This window comes from Oncorhynchus kisutch, linkage group LG25 (genome assembly GCF_002021735.2).
Source record: "Oncorhynchus kisutch isolate 150728-3 linkage group LG25, Okis_V2, whole genome shotgun sequence".
Classification (NCBI taxonomy): Eukaryota; Metazoa; Chordata; class Actinopteri; order Salmoniformes; family Salmonidae; genus Oncorhynchus; species Oncorhynchus kisutch.
This window is the reverse complement of record NC_034198.2, coordinates 14,148,592-14,173,597: the sequence shown is the minus strand read 5'-3', so window position 1 is coordinate 14,173,597 and position 25,006 is coordinate 14,148,592. Positions and strand designations below refer to the sequence as shown.

Below are 25,006 nucleotides of genomic sequence, written 5' to 3'. Positions count from 1 at the left end.
ATTACAGACCTCTACATGCTTTGTAAGTAGGAAAACCTGCAAAATCGGCAGTGTATCAAATACTTGTTCTTCCCACTGTATGTACACACCACTTATTTTTTTGAATTTTTTGAAATAAGTACTTTTTTTCATTTCACTTCACCAATTTGGACTATTTTGTGCATGTTCGTTACATGAAATCTAAATAAATATCAATTTAAATTACAGGTTGTAATGCAACAAAATAGTAAAAACACCAAGGGGGATGAATACTTTTGCAAGGCACAGTACATAGGCGTACAGAGGCCCATTATTAGCAACCATCATTCCTGTGTTCCAATGGCATGTTGTGTTATCTAATCTAAGTTTATAATTTTAAAAGGCTAATTGATCATTAGAAAACACTTTTGCAAGTATGTTAGCACAGCTGAAAACTGTTTTTCTGATTAAAGGAGCAATAAAACTGGCCTTCTTTACACTTCTTTACAGCTTCATTAAATAGTACCCGCAAAACATCAGTCTCAACGTTAACAGTGAAGAAGCGACTTCGGGATGCTGGCCTTAAGTAGAACAAGGCTGTCTGTATGGGCCTGACTCACTGACTGTCCGTCCCTCCAGGATCAATAGTGAGCTCTTAGGCAATCGACTGACTGTGCTCAGAGGGCTGTCGGCTGTGCCTGCCTACCTGCCACAGAAAGAGAGAGCCGACTGCTGTTGGTGACGTCACCTCCCATGGGGCTGTGCACCGCCTCTCTCGTTATCCCAGCTTGGGCTCTCTGTGGAGGCAGAGGAGAAGTCTAAACATCCCAATCTCCTGTCTGACACACACACACACACACGCACACACACACACACATGCTTGTAGCGTGCACTCACTCACTTACACACCGTCGTGCACACAAGAGGCCACAGAGTGGACTCGCTTATCCTGAAAACCCAAGCCTCATTTCTCCTCATTTCCTCCCTGAAAACATCTTTCCCCCTGAGCAAATAGCCCTCCACCAACAGAGTAATCTTATGAGAAATGCTCTTGGATCTAAACACAAATACCCCCCCCCCCCCCCCCCGACACTTATCCATCCCCAGTGGGAGCAGAGTAGAGTGAGTGCTCAGAGACTTTTAATCCCACTCCGGGGGTGTCCACCAAAAGTGGAGTCACATGACAAGCCATGACCTGAATCCTGCCCTTGTGGCCCTAACAGGAGGACGGGGGATGGAGGTAGCTATCTCCTCAACCTCTGGTGCCATCTGCCAGTGACTTTGCAAAAATGCAAATCATCTACCCATAGTGCACAGCAGCCTTGCTCCATTGGAATAGCCTACGAAAATAGGTCAGACGCACCATGAGCCTAGTGTCTCCGGCAGCATGCTTAACTGCTTTGTGCGATGGGGGATAAAGATGAGTGGGGGGACTCTTCACAGAGAGAGACACACAGTCTGGATCTGGAGAGGCCCTTTTGTGCATGCATGTACAATGGTGTAAAAAATCACAGAGAGAGACAGAGATACAGAGAGAGAGAGAGAGAGAGCGAGAGCGAGAGAGAGAGAGAGAGAGAGAGAGAGAGAGAGAGAGAGAGAGAGAGAGAGGGCGAGAGAGGAGGGTGGATAAAAGAGAAAAGGAGTCGGGGGAACATTTTAAATGAGTTCTGGCAGTGAAACAAAGGCTTCACTTGACTTTGTCATTTACCAAGCCAGCGAGTGCTCAGCCAGCCAGCCAGCCAGCGAGAACGACACAGTGCGCGCCGCTCTTCTCACTGCTCCAAACGTGACACTGCTCTGTTCTGTCCCCCTCTCGCTCTTCCCACAGAACAATCACCCGGCAGTCCCCTATCCAACCAACAACACACAAGCCTGCTGGCAGTACCGGGTTTATTCTACCAGCACCCCACATCCTACACACCCTCCTCAACAACCCAAATACAAATCCCAGTATTCTTCTCCCCTCCGCCGCCTAGCTCTCTTCAACCTTAACCAATTAATTCTTGTCGGACGCTAAAAAAAGATCAAAGACCCCCAGCTGAGGATGGGCGTGTTAATGAGAGTCAGACAGGCAGGCAGAGCGGAGAGGCAGGCAGGCAGAGCAGAGAGGCAGGCAGGCAGAGCAGAGAAGCAGGCAGCTGATGCAACGCTGTGGCAAGGCTAGTGTAATCCAGGCAGCTGACTTCTATTTCTCGCAGGATGACTGCGATGAATTATGCATCCCCTTGGAGCAAAAAGCTAGTCTCTCCCCACCCCCCTCTACCCGTCGCTCTCCTGCTGCATTTGGGTTCTGTTCCAACCAGTCTCTGTGCCCTGGACGAGCATTAACATGTAATCCGAGGAGGCTCCATCTCTCTCCTCCTGCCCCTAACACATGTGAAGCTCAGTGTGGCACAAGGGGTACAGTCCACTGACTGATGTAATCTACTGTCCGTGTGCTTTTGTGAATGTCATTGCGACCTGAGTGCATATGTTACAGGATATCAAACACATGCATAGTATTGTATTGTACACAAGCATGCACTCACACCCCTTGGGCCTTTACAATTATGCACTCGTGCGAGTTGTGGAAGGTTGGTTTCATATCACACTCCCATTGGAAAGCAGACAGTCCTGCACTGCAGTAAAACTGGAGAAGCTGGAAATGAAACACTTCCATTTTATTCTACCATTGTGTTTATATTCTGTTTTCATATACTCAAATATAAGATGACCCTGAGTGAAATGGGCTTGTGTCTGACCTTGAATTCACCTATTCAGTTAAGTGGAGGAGAGAACACTCGTCATTTAATGCACTGTTCAGTGACTGCAGGGGGAAAGAAGTGTTAGATCGATAATAAAAATACAGCCAAAAACAGGGCAAACCCTTTAATAAAGGACAATAGCGAACCTGTCAAGCATGAAGAACAATACCCAAACCCCAAGAACAGAGATCAGGGTGATACAATCAGCTACGATAGTGTCCTAAAACCACTCTCGCTCTCGTTTGTTTCTCTTGATGGTTTTGGCCTCTTCAAGCCAGTGTGTGAAGTCTGTGCAGTGGGCTGTTCATAATTCAGCATTCTGGGCTTTCTGTGGCTCACTGTGTTGATAGTGCTAGCACGCGAGAGGGCATAGCCTAATCACACACAGGCCTTTTCCCACTGCCAGTGTGGAGGCAGAGCCTGGTGCCATTGCAGGTGGGACTGCATGGGGCCTAAGGGCGATCAGGGTCCTGCAGCTGCAGGCTAGGTGTGTGTGTTTGGGTGCTGCTTGTTACTGCAGACTGTAAGTAGAGTGGAGTGAGCCTACTACTACCCCAGCTGCAACAGCCTGGATCTCCGGCCCAAAACGCTGTAATTATGTCGGATTAGTGGGGGCTCTTTCTCCAGACCGGCTGCCAAACATTTTGTCCCAGATTACTGTCCCGCCACTAAGCTGCTGAACTCGGTCAGTGTCGGGAGGCTGCCCCGGGTGGAATTACACCACCACGGGCGCTGTATGGGGGTGGGGTGGCAGGGTTGGCAGGGCCACAGGGCTCTCACTGGGACACTTGACCTTCATGAGCACAGGGCAGACCTGGTGTTAGCCATACCAGGCAGTCATACCCAGAGTCCTCTGGCTACATCAATGGTGGGTGAGGTATGGTGTTAGTCAAACAGAACATAGTGTGCCTACTTTGCCTAATGTATTTAGAAGTCATTAAGGGATCTTGATTACTTTCTAATTGCTTTTTGACTACCCACATCCATTTTGTACGACTTTGCTCTGAGCTCTGTGCTGATTGGTTCCCATACCACCTGCCATCTTTCTGAGTAAAAAGAAAGTGGAGTTACAGACACAAAGGGGGAGATATAGTTTTCAACTTTTTTATTCAATCTGAACCAAAATCAGATGTTTAGAGAGAAATCCTGAGTAACAACACCATATTTACTTTCAGTAAAGTACTTCATTGGAACGGAATCATGGTCCACCTTGTTGTATTAGTGGGTCATATACACACCGGTTCCACATCTAACCACAAGTGAACACAGCATAGCATCAACATGTTAAAAAACATATCAAGTACTTCAGTGGACAGTTCAACTCTTCTATTTGACAGATTTCATCCATGATGGGGGGGGGGGGGGGGTAGGGTAATGGATCAATGGCAGTACCCCCCTCTCTGGGCTAGCATACTGTACACATAGAGGCCCCCACATTATACTCCCACCCCCCCCTACCACCCCTTAAGGCATCAGAGAGAGGACTTCAGAACGTCAAACACCTTCAGGGCAGACTCGATACAGCCGTCGAAATTGGAATGTGTGAAGCCGTCGCCCCCACACACCAACAGAGGCTGGGACAGCGGCGTCATCTGCCCTGGGCAGTCGGCCACCGAGCTCGTCACCTAATTAGTTGAGAAAGAGAGAGGGGGTGGTGGGGTAGAGAAAGAGAGGGGGGTAGAGAGAGAGAGAGGGAGAAGGGCCATAGAGCAGCAGGTGGAGTGGCCCTAACGGTCACTAGACCCAATAGAGAGGGCTGATTAGACCTTCATGCTGCTGCTGAGCTATTGAGTGGAATCGGCAGCTCACTGCCCTTCACTGATAAATGACGCATTGATTGTATACTACACTACTGAAGCCAAATTGTTGTCATGGCCACAGATGTATCTATTTCCACAGCTACAGTAGAATGTGTATTGAGACAATGATTTGTTTGTGCTACAGTTATCCTGCAATCCAAAAAACTGTCTGTGCTCAAGTTACCTCTGGATGAACGTGATGGGATACCACAGATCAAGCCATAAAATGCACCGCCTTTGGCCAGACAGGCAGATATCAAATCAGCCTTGCGGCCAACTGTCTTCCTCATGTTTAAATCCTGAATGCTGAGAGTTAAGTGTGTTAATGACTTGGGAGTGTAAACACACAAGCCGGTGTACGTGTCGTAGCTTCTGTCAGAGGCCTGTACTAAGAGGAGAGGCAGCAGATGGATAAACATCGAGGTACGCTGCCCTGCACCGCTAAGGGTAAGGAAATAGTATCCATTTCCTGCTGGGGCTTTTAATAGGCATCGTTATAGGCTACTATGTGCTGCTATCATAACCCCCACCCTCCACCTCCCTCCATCCCCACTCCTCCCCAAAAACATAATTGTTTGTTTGCTCATGCATCCTTGAAAAGGTCATCACCATGTAAATCAATTGATGATAAGCATTTTTGTTGAAATGTGGCCATGGACAAATTGTTTGGTTCACTCTAGTGGTACGTTGATAAAGTGGCCCTGGGCCCTGCCGTCTCCATATACAGTGTGAGGCTGACTTCCCAAGGCAAAGACCACGGAGCGCCAAGGAGGAGGGTTTGGGACCTTAAGATAAACGCCCCAATATAAACACGTTTTATCGCAAGGAAAGCAAGAGAATTCGGCAGCTGAGAATACGTCTACTTCAAAAGAGAAGTAATCTAAAGAGCACGCAACCTATATCCTATATTTTAGCAACAGTTAAACTGATATAACTGTTCAATCATGCATTTGTGTCTCTCTGTCACAATGGTCTTTGTTAGAATGACTGCTAGTGCATTTGACAGGGAGCTGATGTGTGTACAGTATGAGTGAGTGTGCATATGTGTGTGTGTCTGCGCATTCCATTATGAATGTGTGTGTGTCTATATTATAATACAAATGTGCTTGTGTGTGTGTGTGTGTTACAGTACAAATGTGCGTGTGTGTGTGTGTGTGTGTGTTCTATCATGGCCCATCCAGTTCCAGTGGGCCTTGGCCCATGCTCTGGCACTCCCAGTGATGTGGCCTCCCACACAGATGTTCTGTGGCCTCTGACCCCCAGCCCAGCCCAGCCTCGCTTAGCAGAACGTGTGTGGGTGTGTGTTGGAGCGAAAGAGAAAGAGAGAGAGAGAGAGAGAGAGAGAGAGAGAGAGAGAGAGAGAGAGAGAGAGCACATTTAAGAGATTGAGTGATGCAATCGCCGAGTGTGTACTTCAATCACTACAGAAGAGTGATGAACAGCTACGAGAGCCCTTGGAGGACATATTCTTGCTGGACATAAATAATGTAAATAAAGTCACAGTATCTGGTCCAAGAGGAACATAGAGATCCAGGGAAACATCACAGTAAACAGGACATTGGAGCTACTTGAAAAAGGAACACCATGTCCAAGCAGTCTCCGTACACTACACTCATGTGGTATACAGAAGCAGAAAAACGCAATACGTTTAAGTTTAGTACGGCGTGATCATGATCGACACAGCATGTCACTCATCAACGTTCTTTACACAGACGATGAGTTTTACTGAACCGAGTCTAACCCTCTGACCTTCTTTCCATGTATCTTGACAGGACTGTGAAGTAGCAACAGTTATTATCTCTTAAAGTTTCTATGAAGAAGGAAAAAAACTCTTCCTCTTCTCTCAATGAGTGAATGAAATAAAACTTCTGGTATTTTCTCTCCTCACTCGATGAAGTAATACAGTAAAAATCCTGGTCTTATCTCTCCTCACTCGATGAAGTAATACAGTAAAACTCCTGGTATTATCTCTCCTCACTCGATTAAGTAATACAGTAAAACTCCTGTTTGAGTAACCCCTCTCACCTGTGAGTATCTCCACTTCTGGCACTTGATGCTGTCAGGCTGTGGCAAGCCAGGCAGCAGCTTGTTCAGCTTCACCAGGATGATAGGCTCCACCTGCTCCTTGGCCTCCTCCAGGTGTTTGACACCAAATGGAACACTGATGTGGACCACCATGGAGGGACAGCACTCTGGGAATTCTGCACAGGCAAGCACATACAGCACAGTTCAGAACCATACCACCATAGACGGACTGCACTCTGCAGACTTTGCACAGCACAGGGACACACAGGAATACGGCACAGCTAAGATCACAGTTCAGTTCACAATTCACAATGCAGGAAAGTTGTGGTAAAATTCTGGTTTTTGAATTGAATTTTTGATTCAATTTGTTTTTTAAGACATTTATGTTTTGGCCATACTGACTTTCATCAGAATCGACAACTAAGTCAGTGAATGCGCAATCATTCAGTTGAACAGTAAACACTATGAAATATACACTATCGTTCAAAAGTTTGGGGTCACTTAGAAATGTCCTTGTTTTTGAAAGATGTTTTTTTTTTTTTGTCCATTAAAATAAGATCAAATGGATCAGAAATACAGTGTAGACATTGTTAATGTTGTAAATTACTAGTGTAGCTGGAAACGGCAGATTTGTTATGGAATATCTACATAGGAGTACAGAGGCCCATTATCAGCAACCATCACTCCTAAGGCTAATTGTTCATTAGAAAAGCCGTTTGCAATTATGTTAGCACAGCTGAAAACTTTTGTTTTGATTAAAGAAACAATACAACTGTCCTGTTTTTAGACTAGTTGAGTATCTGGAGCATCAGCATTTGTGGGTTCGATTACAGGCTCAAAATAGTCAGAAACAATTACTTTCTTCTGAAACTTGTCAGTCTATACTTGTTCTGGGAAATGAAGGATATTCCATGCAAGAAATTGCCAAGAAATTGAAGATCTGGTACAACGCTGTGTACTACTCCCTTCACAGAACAGCGCAAACTGGGTCTAACCAGAATAGAAAGAGGAGTGGGAGGCCCCGGTGCACAACTGAGCAATAGGACAAGTACCTTAGAGTGCCTAGTTTTAGAAACAGATGCCTCACGTTCTCTGGAGTTTGAGAAACAGACGCCTCAAGTCCTCTGGAGCTCTGTCAGAGTGACCATTGGATTCTTGGTCAATTCCCTGACCAAGGCCCTTCTACCCCGTTTTTTCAGTTTGGCCGGGCGGGCGGCCGGCCAGCTCTAGAAAGAGTCTTGGTGGTTCCAAACTTCTTCCATTTATGAATGATGGAGGCCACTGTGCTCTTGGGGACCTTTAATGCTGCAGACATTTTTTGGAACCCTTCCTCAGATCTGTGCCTTGACACAATCCTGTCTCAGAGCACTGCTGACAATTCCTTTGACCTCATGGCTTGTTTATTTATCTGACATGCACTGCCAACTGTGGGACCTTAGACAGGTGTGTGCCCTTCCAAATCATGTCCAATCTATTGAGTTTACCACAGGTGGACTCCAATCAAATTGTAGAAACATCTCATGGATGATCAATGGAAACAGGATGCACATGAGCTCAATTTCGAGTCTCATAGCAAAGGGTCTGAATACTTATTTCTGTTTAGAATTTTTTTATACATATGCAAAAATATCTAAAAAACCTTTTTTCGCTTTGTCATTATGGGGTATTGTGTGTAGATTGATGAGGATTTTATTTAATCAATTTTAGAATAAGGCTGTAACATAACAAAATGTGGAAAAAGTCAAGGGGCCTGAATACTTTCCGAATGCACTGTATGTTGAGTGTTTGGTAACTGTACACACAACAGAAAGGCTTGGAGCCCTGTCTGCTGAGGATCCGGTTGTGTGGCGGTGACATCATGCGGGGAGTGGACACGGTGAGATCCTGTTTCTAATGACAGACAGACAGACAGACAGACAGACAGACAGACAGACAGACAGACAGACAGACAGACAGACAGACAGACAGACAGACAGACAGACAGACAGACAGACAGACAGACAGACAGACAGACAGACAGACAGACAGACAGACAGACAGACAGACAGACAGACAGACAGACAGACAGACAGACAGACAGACAGACAGACAGACAGACAGACAGACAGACAGACAGACAGACAGACAGACAGACAGACAGACAGACACAGACAGACAGACAGACAGACAGACAGACAGACAGACAGACAGACAGACAGACAGACAGACAGACAGACAGACAGACAGACAGACAGACAGACAGACAGACAGACAGACAGACAGACAGACAGACAGACAGACAGACAGACAGACAGACAGACAGACAGACAGACAGCTCTCAACCATACAGGATGTTTTGCATTGATTTATCGAGGCTGTACGTCATGAAGTTATCTCTCTAATGACATCGTCTTAAAACCATATTTAAACTGATTGTGGAGAATAATGGTTTACTGCCGCCAATAAACATGTCCCGCAATTGACCTGCTGGAGCGGGAAACAGAGTTACTACGAGGTCAATCATTTCCTCCAGCTTGGCTCGTTTTTTAAAAGCGGCAGACGGGACAACGTTGCGTGAGGGAGTGCACACACATCAAACACAGACGGTTGTTTTGTTCGGAGCCAAGCTGGAGATGCTGAATTCCCTTGTAGGGAACTAGGGATGGTCACTGTGTGGACAGTGCAGGGACAGGGAGACTTCAGTTTGGTGACAGTGACTATAGCACACAGACAGGCTACAGCACCCATTCCCTGGGGTCTGTCCAACTTCTGTCCAAAGGGCCATTCTGGTTTGGCTCATTGCTTAGATAGCCACCCTAACCAGTTTTTTGACATAGTCCCCTCCCGTAGGGCCTGCCAGAGAGACAAAATGAGAGAGGGAGAGAAAGAAAGAGGAGGAAGGAAAACAAAGATGAGAGAAGTAGGAGGAAAGTTGAATATAAAGATAAGATAAGATAAGACAGAAAGAGGTGGGGAAACAGTGTGTATGATGGTAGCAAGGTAGGCAGGTAGGCTAGAGACTGGCACAAACTCGGCTTCTGAAGGAGAAGTAAGAAAAAAAAAACACACAGGTTACTAAGTTCACTAGGTAGACAGGCACCACTCAGAGCAAGTTGGCACCAAATGATGCGTTATGCAATTTGAACGAGTTGCTAACTCACATATTTAATTCCAATCGGAGTACAGATGAAACTCGGAACATGAAGCTGTTTACTCCTAAATCTTCCTCAGGGGGCCGTCCAATCTTGGTGGCGCAGGAGACCTGACACCTGTTCCCCTGGTCACAGCAAGCTCCCTGTTTTAGACTCACTCGAGAGAGTTGGAGAGACGCTCCACAGCTATTCTTACAGCGCCTCTCCTGCTCTCTGCATTCCTAGGCCTTTCAAAGGGCCAGTCAGAAATCATCTGTGCTTGCACCCTACTACCCCCTGCTTACTTGAGCTACAAGCAAAACACATTACACAAAGGAACAATAAGATTAAAGCGTAGTGGGGGAGGGCGAGAGGAGGAGGGCGAGAGGAGGAGCGCAGTAGCAGCACCGGGGCAGAGGAGACTTGTAGAATGAAACATTTACCAGCTCCTCTAATTAGGATGTTGCCTTCTGAACACTGGAGTGGATGAGAGGTGACAGGTGCGTGAACACTTTCAAAAGAGTATCAGTTTCTCTCGCACTCTTTCTCACACATACACAAGTGACGTGCAAACATGCGCTTGTGCGCGTGCACACAATGCACACACACACACACACACACACACAGAGAAAGGCACTTATCGTTTTTCACTGAAGCACACACGCACATATTTGTCTCTCTGTGAAACACACACACACCCCTCCAGGTCTGATATAAGATGTTGTTCCTTCTCATAGAAGCCGAGAGGCAGTGGTTTTCTAGCAGAGCTGATAATGAAGGCTGGTGTGTGTAGAAGCCTGATCTTAGGGTGTTGTGCTGTGTGTGCTCTCCTGCTCAGTATGTGCTTCACCTCCCTTCTGCGTTCAAATCAGCAATGAAGTCGGACTACCAATGGACAAGGCTAGCCCAGCACTCACAGAGCCAATCAAACACTAAGGTCTACGGAGGCTCTCAACAGCACGGCAGCGCCGTCAAATAAGAGAATGCTGTGAGGTTGAATGGAAACATAAGAACTTAAACACTTACATTTACACACCAAATGCAGCTTGAAAGTCAAGAAAGAGGGAGGGGGGGGGGGGGTGAGACAGAGATGCAGAAAAGGAAACAGAAAAATAGAGTGGAAATAAAGAGACAGACAGAAAAAGAGGGTGGAAATAAAGAGACAGACAGAAAAAGAGGGTGGAAATAAAGAGACAGACAGAAAAAGAGGGTGGAAATAAAGAGACAGACAGAAAAAGAGGGTGGAAATAAAGAGACAGACAGAAAAAGAGAGTGGAAATAAAGAGACAGACGACAAAGAGAGTGGAAATAAAGAGACAGACAGAAAAAGAGAGTGGAAATAAAGAGACAGACAGAAAAAGAGAGTGGAAATAAAGAGACAGACAGAAAAAGAGAGTGGAAATAAAGAGACAGACAGAAAAAGAGAGTGGAAATAAAGAGACAGACAGAAAAAGAGAGTGGAAATAAAGAGACAGACAGAAAAAGAGAGTGGAAATAAAGAGACAGACGACAAAGAGAGTGGAAAATTAAGAGACAGACAGACAAACGCACACAGAGAAAGAGAATGGCGGCACTGACCTAAATTGCGCTTTTGATCGTCGATGGCGATGAAGCGAATGCAGGGATTATTAGAGACGTACTTGGCGGCCCAGGGGACGTCGAAGTGAGCCTGGGCCTTTGTAGAAGAGGCCCAGCGCATAGCGCCGACGAGTAGCTTACCGCCCCAAGCTGCTGCCGCGGAATCTCCTCTAGCACTGTCGCATAGGGAAACAGAGGGACAATGTCAGGGAGTCTAAGCCTGTTACCAGGCCGGCATCAGTTAGCCGAGCCTGGATACCTACAGAACCTACAGTATGCTTACAATGGATACCACTGTGAGGTGATGGGACTGCACCCCGAAGTCTAGGAATCTGTCAAGCTTTCAGGTAACCAGTGTCAGGCTTCACTCATTCATTCCCACTGAGCTCTCAACAATGAGACATTAAATGACATGGATTACGTTTTCTTAAAGGATTGGATCCAAGCAGGCTTACGACAGTAACATTCATGCATTATTGAAAAAAGGGACATATCATTCATATCAAAACTGGAGTATCATATCTAATGATGTTTGTGTGCTCACAGTATAATTAACGAGCAAGCATTCAGTCTACTGAGGCAAGATAGCTACCGCCTACCAGACCACATGCATTCACCCTGTAAACTTGGGCGCAACTAAATAAGTAAACTAACGTCCATATTGCATATGGGAGAAGAGATGTTCTCTCCTTAGTTTATTTATAAGGGTTTGAGTTGTTTTTTCAAAGCAAATCTCTCCTTGTTTCCAGTCTGAAACATCTGTTGTTTATTGGCCTCTGAAGCGCTAGCTTGGCTGCGCTTTAGTTATTTAGGGCCCCAGAGTATGGAGCATACACAGGTCAGAGGTCAACGCTGTGGATTCGAATACATATTTCCACTAGAACACATTGAACAGAAAAATAACTATTTTAATCTAGGCCAACAGTGAGTCCTAAGAGAAGCAGCAAGTCAGCTAACCTGGCGGTCGTCTCTGGACGGTCCTAAAAAATAGATGACTGAGGCGATTCTTGGAGCGCAGAGCTGAAACGTGGGTAGATAAACTTTAGTTAAACTTAACCTATGTATGTAGGACAAATGGACTGGTTGTTCGACAGCCGTTTCTGAATCTGAACAACGACTTACAGCAGGGTCAGTAGAATATATTTGGAAATAATTGCAAACAAAATAACCATAAAGTAAAACAGGGGCAGAGAGGCAAAGAGATAAAAATGTGTGAGGCTAACGGACACAGAAATAGTCCTTGAGCACAAGCCATCTTAACATGTTGCACAGTACAAACAACTACAAGCACCACAGCTGTATGCCTAACGTCCCAGTGACCAAAGCTATTAAAACAACAGAATTAAAAATGACCCCACCTATATTCCCCGTGCTGTAGTTATACTAACAAGCAAATGTTCATCTAATTAGCTGCACAACAGGCTGACGATGGGGGAATATGACAGCGCCAGTCACAAGGTCACATGACTTTCCCAGGGTATGGGGCCTTTTATCATTTTCTGTGTCATCCTGGAACATCTGGCCCAGATTAGGCCCATGTAAATGTGGACCTCGGTATGGCCGGACAATCTGCTGCGGCATCGCACAAATACACGGGCGCACACACACATGCACGGGTGCACATATACACACTCGCGCGCGGACGGACAAACACAGACACACACACACAGGGCCTGTCTGCACAGGGGAGAATGCAATACCACTATCTGACGCATCCATAAAGAGGCTTTCTGGTTTCTCATGAAAATGGAGCAAGCCCATTGTTGATGCCGTTTAAAGATCTCAGACATGGGCAGGGCGGAAGCTAATCTCGTCTCAGAGTACCATTTCAAAACAGAGTACAGTCCCGCACCAACTGTGGATTTAGTACTCTTACTAAATGCATTCAACTTAAACACAGTCGGTCAGAACCTCGGCGAACATCTGGTAATGGAAAAGATTCTAATGATCTGAATAGAGACAAATCTTTTAGAAGACTTTGTTCAATTTAACGGTCAGCATTGGGGTCCACCCACCATACTTTACCTAGACCTCATTCATGGAGCTGTTCAAGTTATTGCCCTAGTAGATGTGAGGGGAATGTTTACTCAGGATCAAAATGACCCTGAGTAATGTGGCTTGTCCCAAAGCTTGTTAATGGAATCCTCACAGTCCTCCCGCTTCAAATGAAGGCATGCTCCAATTCCATCTCCTCAGCATGTCTCTACTAATTGTGTCCTGATGAAGGCTTATTGAAGGCTCATTCATCAGTTCAGTGCCTTCTCTGCTCATTCTCTGCTCTCTTCAGTGGTTTTCACTCCAGTGTTTTGTTGTGGGTGGGTGAGAGCGATGCCGTGCGTTTTTCCAGATGACTGTCCAATGTGGCAATCTGGGGGAGTTATTGGGTCCGGTGCCCAATTCTAGCACAGATGTTTAACAGGTGGTGGGTAGTGTTGCATTAAATGTTTTGGTATGAATAAATAAGGAACAGGTGTGTGTGTGTGTGTGTGTGTGTGTGTGTGTGTGTGTGTGTGTGTGTGTGTGTGTGTGTGTGTGTGTGTGTGTGTGTGTGTGTGTGTGTGTGTGTGTGTGTGTGTGTGTGTGAAATACAGTACCTTGTGTTCAGGTCTCTAAATATACATTGCATTACTGTACATTACATTGCATAAAGATCTATTAGTTAGTCATCAAGACATTAGGAACCATTCCATATTAGGGCTGACCCCATTTAGTCGACTGGTCAATAAATAAAAGAATCATGGTGTACAAGACTGTCTGATTCGCGTCTGTCTGAGTGGACTGATCCATCGCGGAGAGAATGGGGATGGCACAGTCCATCAGTCTACGACATTTTCTACTGAAACTGTATATGGTTATATTATGTAAGAACAATGGTGCAACACAAATACAAATAATATTGTTTTATAACAAATGTGTTTTTCCCCCCACGTTAGCGTTTGCTGTCCACAATTCTGAAATATGTCTGTGCGCTGTTGAATTGGCACCTTTTCCTAGGCCATGTTTCTATGTGTATAATAGAAAAGTTAATCACATTTTGGTGTTGAGAAGAATGTGGCAGAGGCAGAAGCGGAGAGAAAACAGCCCTTGCCTTAATTGTCTAAGAAAAGTGAGTAGAGAGGAAAGCCCAACTTAATTAGGTCTATAATCAATAGCAGGGGTGCCACTTTGCTTGTAGGAGTGGTGGGGACATAACCTGATGTGGGATCTGGGGGTCCTCTCCTTGAATTTTTGGGTCATCTAAAGCTCATTTCCTGCAATTTTATACAATCCAATATGCAGTCTTTATTTAGAACAACAGTAAGCAAAAATACCCACAGTCATCAAGCTATGTAAGAGATCATTATTAAACCTGTTTAAGTGATTAATAAGACTGAACTAGATCAAAGGTAATTCAATAATAAAATATTGTGTTGCTCCTTTAACCAAGACTAACAAATGAGCAACTCTTGAAAAAATAGAAATAAATAAAAAATTGCAGCCTGACCGACCAGCAGCCTGAGACGCCTGCACGCCCGAGCCCCACCAGTCTAGTCAATAACTCAACTCTCGCCCAACACAATTTCCTTCACCGTTCACACCTTTCACTTTTTAAATTTAAATAAATAAAACACATACATTTCAAATATACATTAACGCACAGAAACAGCAAATCCTCCACATAATTATTCTCATACTACTAATAGTACTGTAGAGCTCTTTTTACTTGCACACAATATATTTCTGTCGCCCCGTCCTGCCCCTAACGGTCCACCACCCTGCAGCCCCCCAACCCAACACACCCCACTTAGCTTTAGGATTTTAGTGAAACATTCATTTTTGGTATCAGGTGTGTTAGGCCAAGGCCAGAGTGACAATCCAAAGGACGGCAGACCCCCAGGACCAGGAATGAGCAGCCCAGCAGCTAGATATGTATCTCCCCTGACATGGGCATGTTTTCAATACAGACTCCTTTAGTCCTACTGTATTCCATATATGTCATCCAGACCTTGTGAAAATTGCCCAGTATACCTTTCATTGTGTAATAAATCAAATCTAGTGATACATAACTTGACATTGTGGGAGGAAAACCAACCTTTCAATTAATGGCAATGCATTTAGCCACTATAAATGATTGGTTACACCGTTTCTTCAGAAAACAGTCTCCAGTTTCAACATTTCTAAGCAAACAAAAACAGGGAGAAGGGAGAATCTGTAGACATGCTGAGAAAAAAAAGAAGATACTCTTGGCCAGAAATCAGCTAGCCTACACAAGACCATAACATATGCAAATATGTCCCCTTTCGTATTTTACACCTCCAGCTGAGGAAGTACATTTCTGAGTGCATGATATTCAGTTTCACTGGCATACAGTACATTCTATGGATGGTCTTAAACTGTAGTATTTTATGTGAGATGATATGAACATGACTGGAAATTCAAACTTATCTGTATCCATTCATCACCATCAATAGCTTCTACCAGGTCTTCCTCACATTTTTGCTTGACATGTTTTGTGTCATTGGGGAAAGCATCTATCAACCCTTGACACAGTTTGGAAGTCAATTTTGGAGGTTTGTCAGACTGCCTTAAAATAGCATCTGGCTTGTCCAGTGTTTGCTGCAGAGAGAATAAAGTATTGTATCTGCAAAAATTCACCTCACCTCTGCCACAGATTGGTCTTCCCTGGTTGCCTGACCCTGATGAGACCCCTGTCACCATCTGATCCTCCTAAAATGAGGCATCACAAAGAATTACCTTGGTGTACGTTTATACATTATATTATCCAAGAATAGAATAAATGGTATTCGATTGGAGTAATGGCTACCTCTTGGTGTTAGGGGGCAATATTTTCATTTTTGGGGAAAAAACGTTCCCGTTTTAAACTGGATATTTTTCAGGAAAAGATGCTAGAATATGCATATAATTGACAACTTTGGATAGAAAACACTCTAACGTTTCCAAAACTGTAAAGATATTGTCTGTGAGTATAACAGAACTGATGTTGCAGGCGAAAGCCTGAGAAAAATCCAATCCGGAAGTGCCCCAGGTTTTGAAAGCGCTGCGTTCCAATGACTCCCTATTCAGCTGTGAATGTACCATCAACGAGCTTACGCTTTCTACGTATTCCCCAAGGTGTCTACAGCATTGTGACGTAGTTTTACACATTTCTGTTGAAGAATAGCCGTAGGCGGCCACATTGCGTAAGTGGTCACATGGTGGCTCCGAGAGAGATTCTCACGTAAAATACAGAGATAGCCATTACTCCAATCGGTCCTAGTGAAAAACGAATTGTCCCGACGGATATATTATCGAATAGATATTAGAAAAACACCTTGAGGATGGATTCTAAACAACGTTTGCATGTTTCTGTCGATATTATGGAGCTAATTTGGAATATTAGCGTTGTGGTGACCGCAATTTCCGGGCGATTTCTCAGCCAAACGTGAAGAACAAACGGAGCTATTTCGCCTACAAAAATAATATTTGGGGAAAAAATGAACTTTGGCTGTCTACCTGGGAGTCTCGTGAGTGAAAACATCCGAAGTTCATCAAAGGTAAACTATTTAATTTGATTGCTTTTCTGATTTCTGTGACAAGGTTGCCTGCTGCTAGCAAGGCATAATGCTATGCTAGGCTATGATAAACTTACACAAATGCTTGTCTAGCGTTGGCTGTAAAGCATATTTTGAAAATCTGAGATGACAGGGTGATTAACAAAAGGCTAAGCTGTGTTCCAATATATTTCACTTGTGATTTTCTAGGAAGATTTATGTCCGTTGCGTTATGCTAATTAGTGTCAGATGATGACAACGGTCCCGTTCACGGGATGTGGTGTCACTACAGGTTAATAATTGAAATGACCATTATTCGTCTCAAATAAAACAGTGAAGGACCTCGGCGTTACTCTGGACCCTGATCTCTCTTTTGAAGAACATATCAAGACCATTTCAAGGACAGCTTTTTTCCATCTACGTAACATTGCAAAAATCTGAAACTTTCTGTCCAAAAATGATGCAGAAAAATTAATCCATGCTTTTGTCACTTCTAGGTTAGACTACTGCAATGCTCTATTTTCCGGCTACCCGGATAAAGCACTAAATACACTTCAGTTAGTGCTAAATACGGCTGCTAGAATCCTGACTAGAACCAAAAAATTTGATCATATTACTCCAGTGCTAGCCTCTCTACACTGGCTTCCTGTCAAAGCAAGGGCTGATTTCAAGGTTTTACTGCTAACCTACAAAGCATTACATGGGCTTGCTCCTACCTATCTCTCTGATTTGGTCCTGCCGTACATACCTACACGTACGCTACGGTCACAAGACGCAGGCCTCCTAATTGTCCCTAGAATTTCTAAGCAAACAGCTGGAGGCAGGGCTTTCTCCTATAGAGCTCCATTTTTATGGAACGGTCTGCCTACCCATGTCAGAGACGCAAACTCGGTCTCAACCTTTAAGTCTTTACTGAAGACTCATCTCTTCAGTGGGTCATATGATTGAGTGTAGTCTGGCCCAGGAGTTTGAAGGTGAACGGAAAGGCTCTGGAGCAACGAACCGCCCTTGCTGTCTCTGCCTGGCCGGTTCCCCTCTTTCCACTGGGATTCTCTGCCTCTAACCCTATTACAGGGGCTGAGTCACTGGCTTGCTGGGGCTCTCTCATGCCGTCCCTGGAGGGGGTGCGTCACCTGAGTGGGTTGATTCACTGTTGTGGTCATCCTGTCTGGGTTGGCGCCCCCCCCTTGGGTTGTGCCGTGGCGGAGATCTTTGTGGGCTATACTCAGCCTTGTCTCAGGATGGTAAGTTGGTGGTTGAAGATATCCCTCTAGTGGTGTGGGGGCTGTGCTTTGGCAAAGTGGGTGGGGTTATATCCTTCCTGTTTGGCCCTGTCCGGGGGTGTCCTCAGATGGGGCCACAGTGTCTCCTGACCCCTCCTGTCTCAGCCTCCAGTATTTATGCTGCAGTAGTTTATGTGTCGGGGGGCTGGGGTCAGTTTGTTATATCTGGAGTACTTCTCCTGTCCTATTCGGTGTCCTGTGTGAATCTAAGTGTGCGTTCTCTAATTCTCTCCTTCTCTCTTTCTTTCTCTCTCTCGGAAGACTTGAGCCCTAGGACCATGCCCCAGGACTACCTGACATGATGACTCCTTGCTGTCCCCAGTTTACCTGGCCATGCTGCTGTTCCAGTTTCAACTGACCTGAGCCCTAGGACCATGCCCCAGGACTACCTGACATGATGACTCCTTGCTGTCCCCAGTCCACCTGGCCATGCTGCTGCTCCAGTTTCAACTGTTCTGCCTTATTATTATTCGACCATGCTGGTCATTTATGAACATTTGAACATCTTGGCCATGTTCTGTTATAATCTCCACCCGGCACAGCCAGAAGAGGACTGGCCACCCCACATAGCCTGGTTCCTCTCTAGGTTTCTTCCTAGGTATTGGCCTTTCTAGGGAGTTTTTCCTAGCCACCGTGCTTCTACACCTGCATTGCTTGCTGTTTGGGGTTTTAGGCTGGGTTTCTGTACAGCACTTTGAGATATCAGCTGATGTACGAAGGGCTATATAAATAAATTTGATTTGATTATTCTCAGATCCCAGACCGTAGCTTTAAGCTTCAGGTTTAAGCTTCAGCTGCATCCCTCGGGGTGCCTCTGCGGGACCTGCAGGTCTCGACAGAGATCATTGCGGCGCAGTCTGCATTTTTCATGCTAAGGGTGGGAACGGGCGGTCAGGAGTAAAAGCTAGCCAAGTTCATTAACTTCTGAAACGGGACAAAATAAAGGCTACAAAACATTTCCATACAAACAACATCTGTTAGATAGCGATATGAGCTGGCTATTATTACTATCTGACAGATAACTAGAAGCTAGAGCTGACATGGCTGTGGTAGTTACTAGTTAGTGTAGCTTATATATTCACCTCAGTTGAGAGGGGATGAAACATTAGCTAACATTACTGTACATGTCAGTTACAATACTAGCTCAGCACTGTGAATAAACACTAGTTTAGTTTTCTGTTAACCTCTTGAACCTCTGGGGGCAGTATTTCATTTTTGGATGATGTCACGAAAAGATGCTCGACTATGCATATAATTGACAGCTTTGGAAAGAAAACACTCTGACGTTTCCAAAACTGCAAAGATGTTGTCTGTGAGTGCCACAGAACTAATACTACAGGCGAAACCAAGATGACATTTCATACAGGAAGTGAGCCAGATTTTGAATGCGCTGTGTTCCAATGTCTCCTTATATGGCTGTGAATGCGCAAGGAATGTCGTTTCCCCAAGGTGTCTGCAGCATTGTGACGTATTTGTAGGCATATCATTGGAAAATTGACAATAAGAGACTACATTTACCAGGTGTCCGCTCTGTGTCCTCCGTCGAAACTATTGCGTAATCTCCAGGTGCGTGCATTTTCCCATTTTGTTCAGAGGAGAAACCAAACTGCCAAGAGTGATTTATCATCGAATAGATATGTGAAAAACACCTTGAGGATTGATTCTAAACAACGTTTGCCATGTTTCTGTCGATATTATGGAGTTAATGTGGAAAAAAGTTTGCCGTTGTAATGACTGAATTTTCGGGGTTTTTTCTTAGTCAAACTTGATGAAGAAAACGGAGCGATTTCTCCTACACAAATAATATTTTTGGAAAAACTTAACATTTGCTATCTAACTGAGAGTCTCCTCATTGAAAACATCCAAAGTCCTTCAAAGGTAAATGATTTAATTTGAATGCTTTTCTTGTTTTTGTGAAAATGTTGCCTGCTGAATGCTAGGCTTAATGCTATGCTAGCTATCAATACTCTTACACCAATGCTTGTGTAGCTATGGTTGAAAAGCATTTTTTTTAAATCTGAGATGACAGTGTTGTTAACAAAGGCTAAGCTTGTGAGCCAATATATTTATTTCATTTCATTTGCGATTTTCATGAATAGTTAACGTTGCGTTATGGTAATGAGCTTGAGGCTATAATTACGCTCCCGGATACAGGATTGCTCGTCGCAACAGGTTAAGTTAAACAGCAGTTCCCTTGCCAGTTATATTCAGTCAACTAAAGAGTAGCCAGTTTCTGCTCTGCTTGCTTTTACAACTAAAGCACAACGTGTGTCCCCCGTCCCCAGTGAAAGTTGCGCCCCTGATCAAGAGCCTAACTATTAAATGCGCCTGGCTTTATAAAATCAGCCATATATATCTGCAGAAATAAGCCAGATCCTGCGTCTGTTGCCTGTTTGAGTGTTTGTATAATAGCCTACTAATTCCGTGTCTCAGGAAACCACAACATGTTGGATAAACAATTTCACAAATTCAGCAGTTTTAAATCTTTGCTATGCTATAAAGGCTTTCCCCTTTATTTTCATTAGACCAGCTTCTCTGCTATTATTTATAATAATAACAACCCTCCTTTTTCCTTGACCCCTTCTTATTGTTATTATTATTATGACGATCATTATAACAATAAGTAATGTCATTATCATTAGTAAGCTTAGCATAGCAGCTTTGTATAACCACCATCGAGTTGTAGGCCTAAGAGCGCATCCTGTTAAGTCTTAATACCGTACTCAAGCCTATATTCCAATACTTACATAGGCTACTGTATCAATAAATCATTTATTTGTTCATGTCAACACACAGGAGTCATTCGTGATTTGAAATGCAATCAAGCATTTTAGTTTTAAAATAAAATAACAAAGTGACCATTGAATAATTGGCGTAAACAATAAATAGGCCTAAACCGTTCCATTTTGGAAATTGCATTCACAAATGAATGCGACTGTTTTTAGTCTTTGCTGTAATAAAGGATTCAAAACAACATTACAACAGATGCTCTAGTACGCTTATAATGTATTTAGTGTTGTTTACATTGTTCCAAACAATCCGAAAATATATAGTCAAAAAAGTATACTGTAATCTAACAACACCTGTCCGGCACATATAATATGCATGCATATTACCTTCTTTTTCTTGATTTCCAGTATTTTCCATAACTAGTCACACACCTGACTTCCCCTTTACCTCCTGAGCAACCAGTAAACATTCCCCCATTTCGAGTTTGTCACGTCCTCTGCATCCATTTTTCGGTCACGTGTTATGGTGTTCAGAGTTTAATATAATACATTTATTGATGTGATTATGATATGCTATAGGTCAGGCCCTATTGGTCACATGCATGCAATGCATACATGTCTCATGTGTCGAGAGCAAGGGTTGAGGGAATAGGGATAGCCTCAGACAACAACATTGATGTATACGCTGAATCGGTGAGCGAGTTTATTAGCAAGTGCATCGGTGATGTTGTACCCACAGTGACTATTAAAACCTTTTCCAACCAGAAACCGTGGATTGATGGCAGCATTCGCGCAAAAATGAAAGCGCAAACCACTGCTTTCAATCATGGCAAGGCGACCGGAAACATGACCGAATACAAACAGTGTAGCTATTCCCTCCGCAAGGCTATCAAACAAGCAGAGCGTCAGTATAGAGACAAAGTAGAGTCGCAATTCAATGGCTCAGACATTATACGTATGTGGCAGGGTCTACAGTCAATCACGGATTATAAAAAGAAAACCAGCCCCGTCGCAGACACCAACGTCTTGCTCCCAGAAACAGCCCGCTACCAAAACTTTCGGGGTCTCCTACACCGCGGCCAATGTGAGTAAAACATTTAAGCGTGTTAACCCTCACAAGGCTGCAGGCCCAGACAGCATCCGTAGCCGCGTCCTCAGAGCATGCGCAGACCAGCTGGCTGGGGGGTGTTTACGGACATATTCAATCAATCCCTATCCCAGTCTGCTGTTCCAACATGCTTCAAGAGGGCCACCATTGTTCCTGTACCCAAGAAAGCTAAGGTAACTGAGCTAAATGGCTATCGCCCCGTAGCACTCACTTTCGTCATCATGAAATGCTTTGAGAGACTAGTCAAGGATCATTTCACCTCCACCCTACCTGACACGCTAGACTCACTCCAATTTGCTTACCGCCCCAATAGGTCCACAGACGACGCAACCGCAATCACACTGCACACTGCCCTAACCCATCTGGGACAAGAGGAATACCTATGTAAGAATGCTGTTCATCGATTACAGCTCAACATTTAACACCATAGTACCCTCCAAACTCGTCATTAAGCTTGAGGCACTAGGTCTTGACCCCGCCCTGTGCAACTGGGTCCTGGACTTTCTAACGAGCCGCCCCCAGGTGAGGGTAGGAAACAACATCTCCACCCCGCTGATCCTCAACACTGGGCCCAACATGGGTGCGTTCTCAGCCCTCTCCTGTACTCCCTGTTCACCCATGAATGTGTGGCCATGCACGCCTCCAACTCAATCATCAAGTTTTCAGGCGACACAACATTGGTGGGCTTGATTACCAACAACGACAAGACGGCCTACAGGGAGGAGGTGAGGGCCCTCGGAGTGTGGTGTCAGGAAAATAACCTCACACTCAACGTCAACAAAACAAAGGATGATCGTGGACTTCAGGAACCAGCAGAGAGAGTACCCCCCTATCCACATCGACGGGACAGTAGTGGAGAATGTGGAAAGTTTTAAGTTCCTCGGAGTACACATCACGAACAAACTGAAACGGTTCCCCCACACAGATAGTGTGTTTAGGTAGGCGCAACAGCGCCTCTTCAACCTTTGGAGGCTGAAGAAATTTGGCTTGTTACCGAAAACACTCAAACTTTTACAGATAGCACAATCGAGAGCATCCTGTCGGGCTGTATCCCCGCCTGGTACGGCAACTGCTCCGCCCACAACCGTAAGGCTCTCCAGAGGGTAGTGAGTTCTGCACAATGCATCACCGGGGACAAACTACCTGCCCCCCAGGAAACCTACACCACCTGATGTCACAGGAAGGCCAAAAAGATCATCATGGACAACAACCACCCGAGCCACTGCCTGTTCACCCCGCTATCATCCAGAAGGCGAGGTCAGTACAGGTGCATCAAAGCTGGGACCGAGGTACTGAAAAACAGCTTCTATCTCAAGGCCATCAGACTGTTAAACAGCCATCACTAACATTGAGTGGCTGCTGCCAACATACTGACTCAATCTCTAGCCACTTTAAGAATAAAAAATTGGATGTAATAAATATATCACTAGTCACTTTAAACAATGTCACTTTATACACTGAACACTAAAATAACACATCCTAGATCTGAATGAATGAAATATTCTTATTAAATACTTTTTTTCTTTACATAGTTGAATGTGCTGACAACAAAATCACACAAAAATGATAAATTTATCAACCCATGGAGGTCTGGATTTGGAGTCACACTCAAAATTAAAGTGAAAAACAACACTACAGGCTGATCCAACTTTGATCTAATGTCCTTAAAACAAGTCAAAATGAGGCTCAGTAGTGTGTGTGGCCTCCACGTGCCTGTATGACCTCCCTACAATGCCTGGGCATGCTCCTGATGAGGTGGCGGATGGTCTCCTGAGGGATCTCCTCCCAGACCTGGACTAAAGCATCTGCCAACTCCTGGACAGTCTGTGGTGCAATGTGGCGTTGGTGGATGGAGCGAGACATGATGTCCCAGATGTGCTCAATTGGATTCAGGTCTGGGGAACGGGCGGGTCAGTCCATAGCATCAATGCCTTCCTCTTGCAGGAACTGCTGACACACTCCAGCCACATGAGGTCTAGCATTGTCTTGCATTAGGAGGAATCCAGGGCCAACCGCACCAGCATATGGTCTCACAAGAGGTCTGAGGATCTCATCTCGGTACCTAATGGCAGTCAGGCTACCTCTGCCGAGCACATGGAGGGCTGTGCGGCCCCCCAAAGAAATGCCACCCCACACCATGACTGACCCACCACCAAACCGGTCATGCTGGAGGATGTAGTTCGGAAAGCTCTCGCCTGTTCGTACAACGCGACTTTAACCAGAGCACAACGGACCTATTTATTTTTCATCCCCGGATTCCCACCGCAAACGGAACATCTTTCAGCTGGATTTTTCAGCAACTAGCTATCTAGCTAAACCGCAACCTCGGATTACTCCTGGCTAGCGTTTCCACCCACTTAGCTTGAAGCTAGCCCGGCCGTAGCACCTGCGCTACCACCGTAGCATACTCCTGAGCTACAATACCCGGGCCCACGACCGGTCTACCGATGTCATCGCATGAAGAGGAATAAACAGACTCACCCCATCGCGACGTCCCCCAAAGGCTAACTCTCTAGCCCTCGCTATCTCCCTGCTTGCTAATTCGGCCTGCTAACTGCTAGCTTGTCCAGCTCCGGCCCGCTAACTGCTACCTTGTCTAGCCCGGGCCTACAAACTGTTAGCTTGTTAGCACAGGCCTCTTTTGACTTTTAATTTGTTTATACCTTCCGGAAACCTGCCTCACCCAATGTGATACGGAATCGCTATTATTTTTTTATTTATTTTTAGAACACACTCAAGAACCTCCAGAAGCTAACCAGCTAACTAGCTACAAGCTATTTAGTCATTGTTAGTTTTTTTTTTACCTGGATAACACTCGCCAGGCCAGCTTCCCTGCCCCATCCACCGCTGCCCCCTGGACACTGATCTCTTGGCTACATAGCTGATGCACGCTGGACTGTCCATTAATCACGGTACTCCATTCTGCTTGTTTGTTCTATCTGTTGGCCCCGTTGCCTAGTCTACGCCATTTTACCTGCTGTTGTTGTGCTAGCTGATTAGCTGTTGTCTCACCTACTGTTTTAGCTAGCTTTCCCAATTCAACACCTGTGATTACTGTATGCCTCGCTGTATGTCTCTCTCAAATGTCAATATGCCTTGTATACTGTTGTTCAGGTTAGTTATCATTGTTTTAGTTCACAA

General features: G+C 44.9%; 1 protein-coding gene across 8 annotated transcripts in view; it reads right to left on the bottom strand.

Annotated features, from left to right (window-relative positions):
- LOC109869981 (renalase-like) overlaps positions 1-25,006 on the bottom strand; it is a 74,428-nt gene that overhangs the window by 5,033 nt on the left and 44,389 nt on the right. For 2 of the 8 annotated variants that reach the window (XR_004205398.1, XM_031804545.1), the window contains 3 exons: positions 11,215-11,390; positions 6,527-6,702; positions 3,793-5,775 (listed from right to left, as the gene is read on the bottom strand). Coding sequence is in view for 1 of the 8 variants with exons in the window: in XM_031804545.1 (XP_031660405.1) it covers positions 5,668-5,775; positions 6,527-6,702; positions 11,215-11,390 (460 nt within the window). In the remaining 7 variants the exon portion in view is untranslated. Of the gene's footprint in view, positions 1-664; positions 756-3,792; positions 6,703-11,214; positions 11,391-15,854; positions 15,922-25,006 lie in introns of those variants that run through there. The other 6 variants (XR_004205399.1, XR_004205397.1, XR_004205402.1 and 3 more) reach the window with 5 other exon arrangements.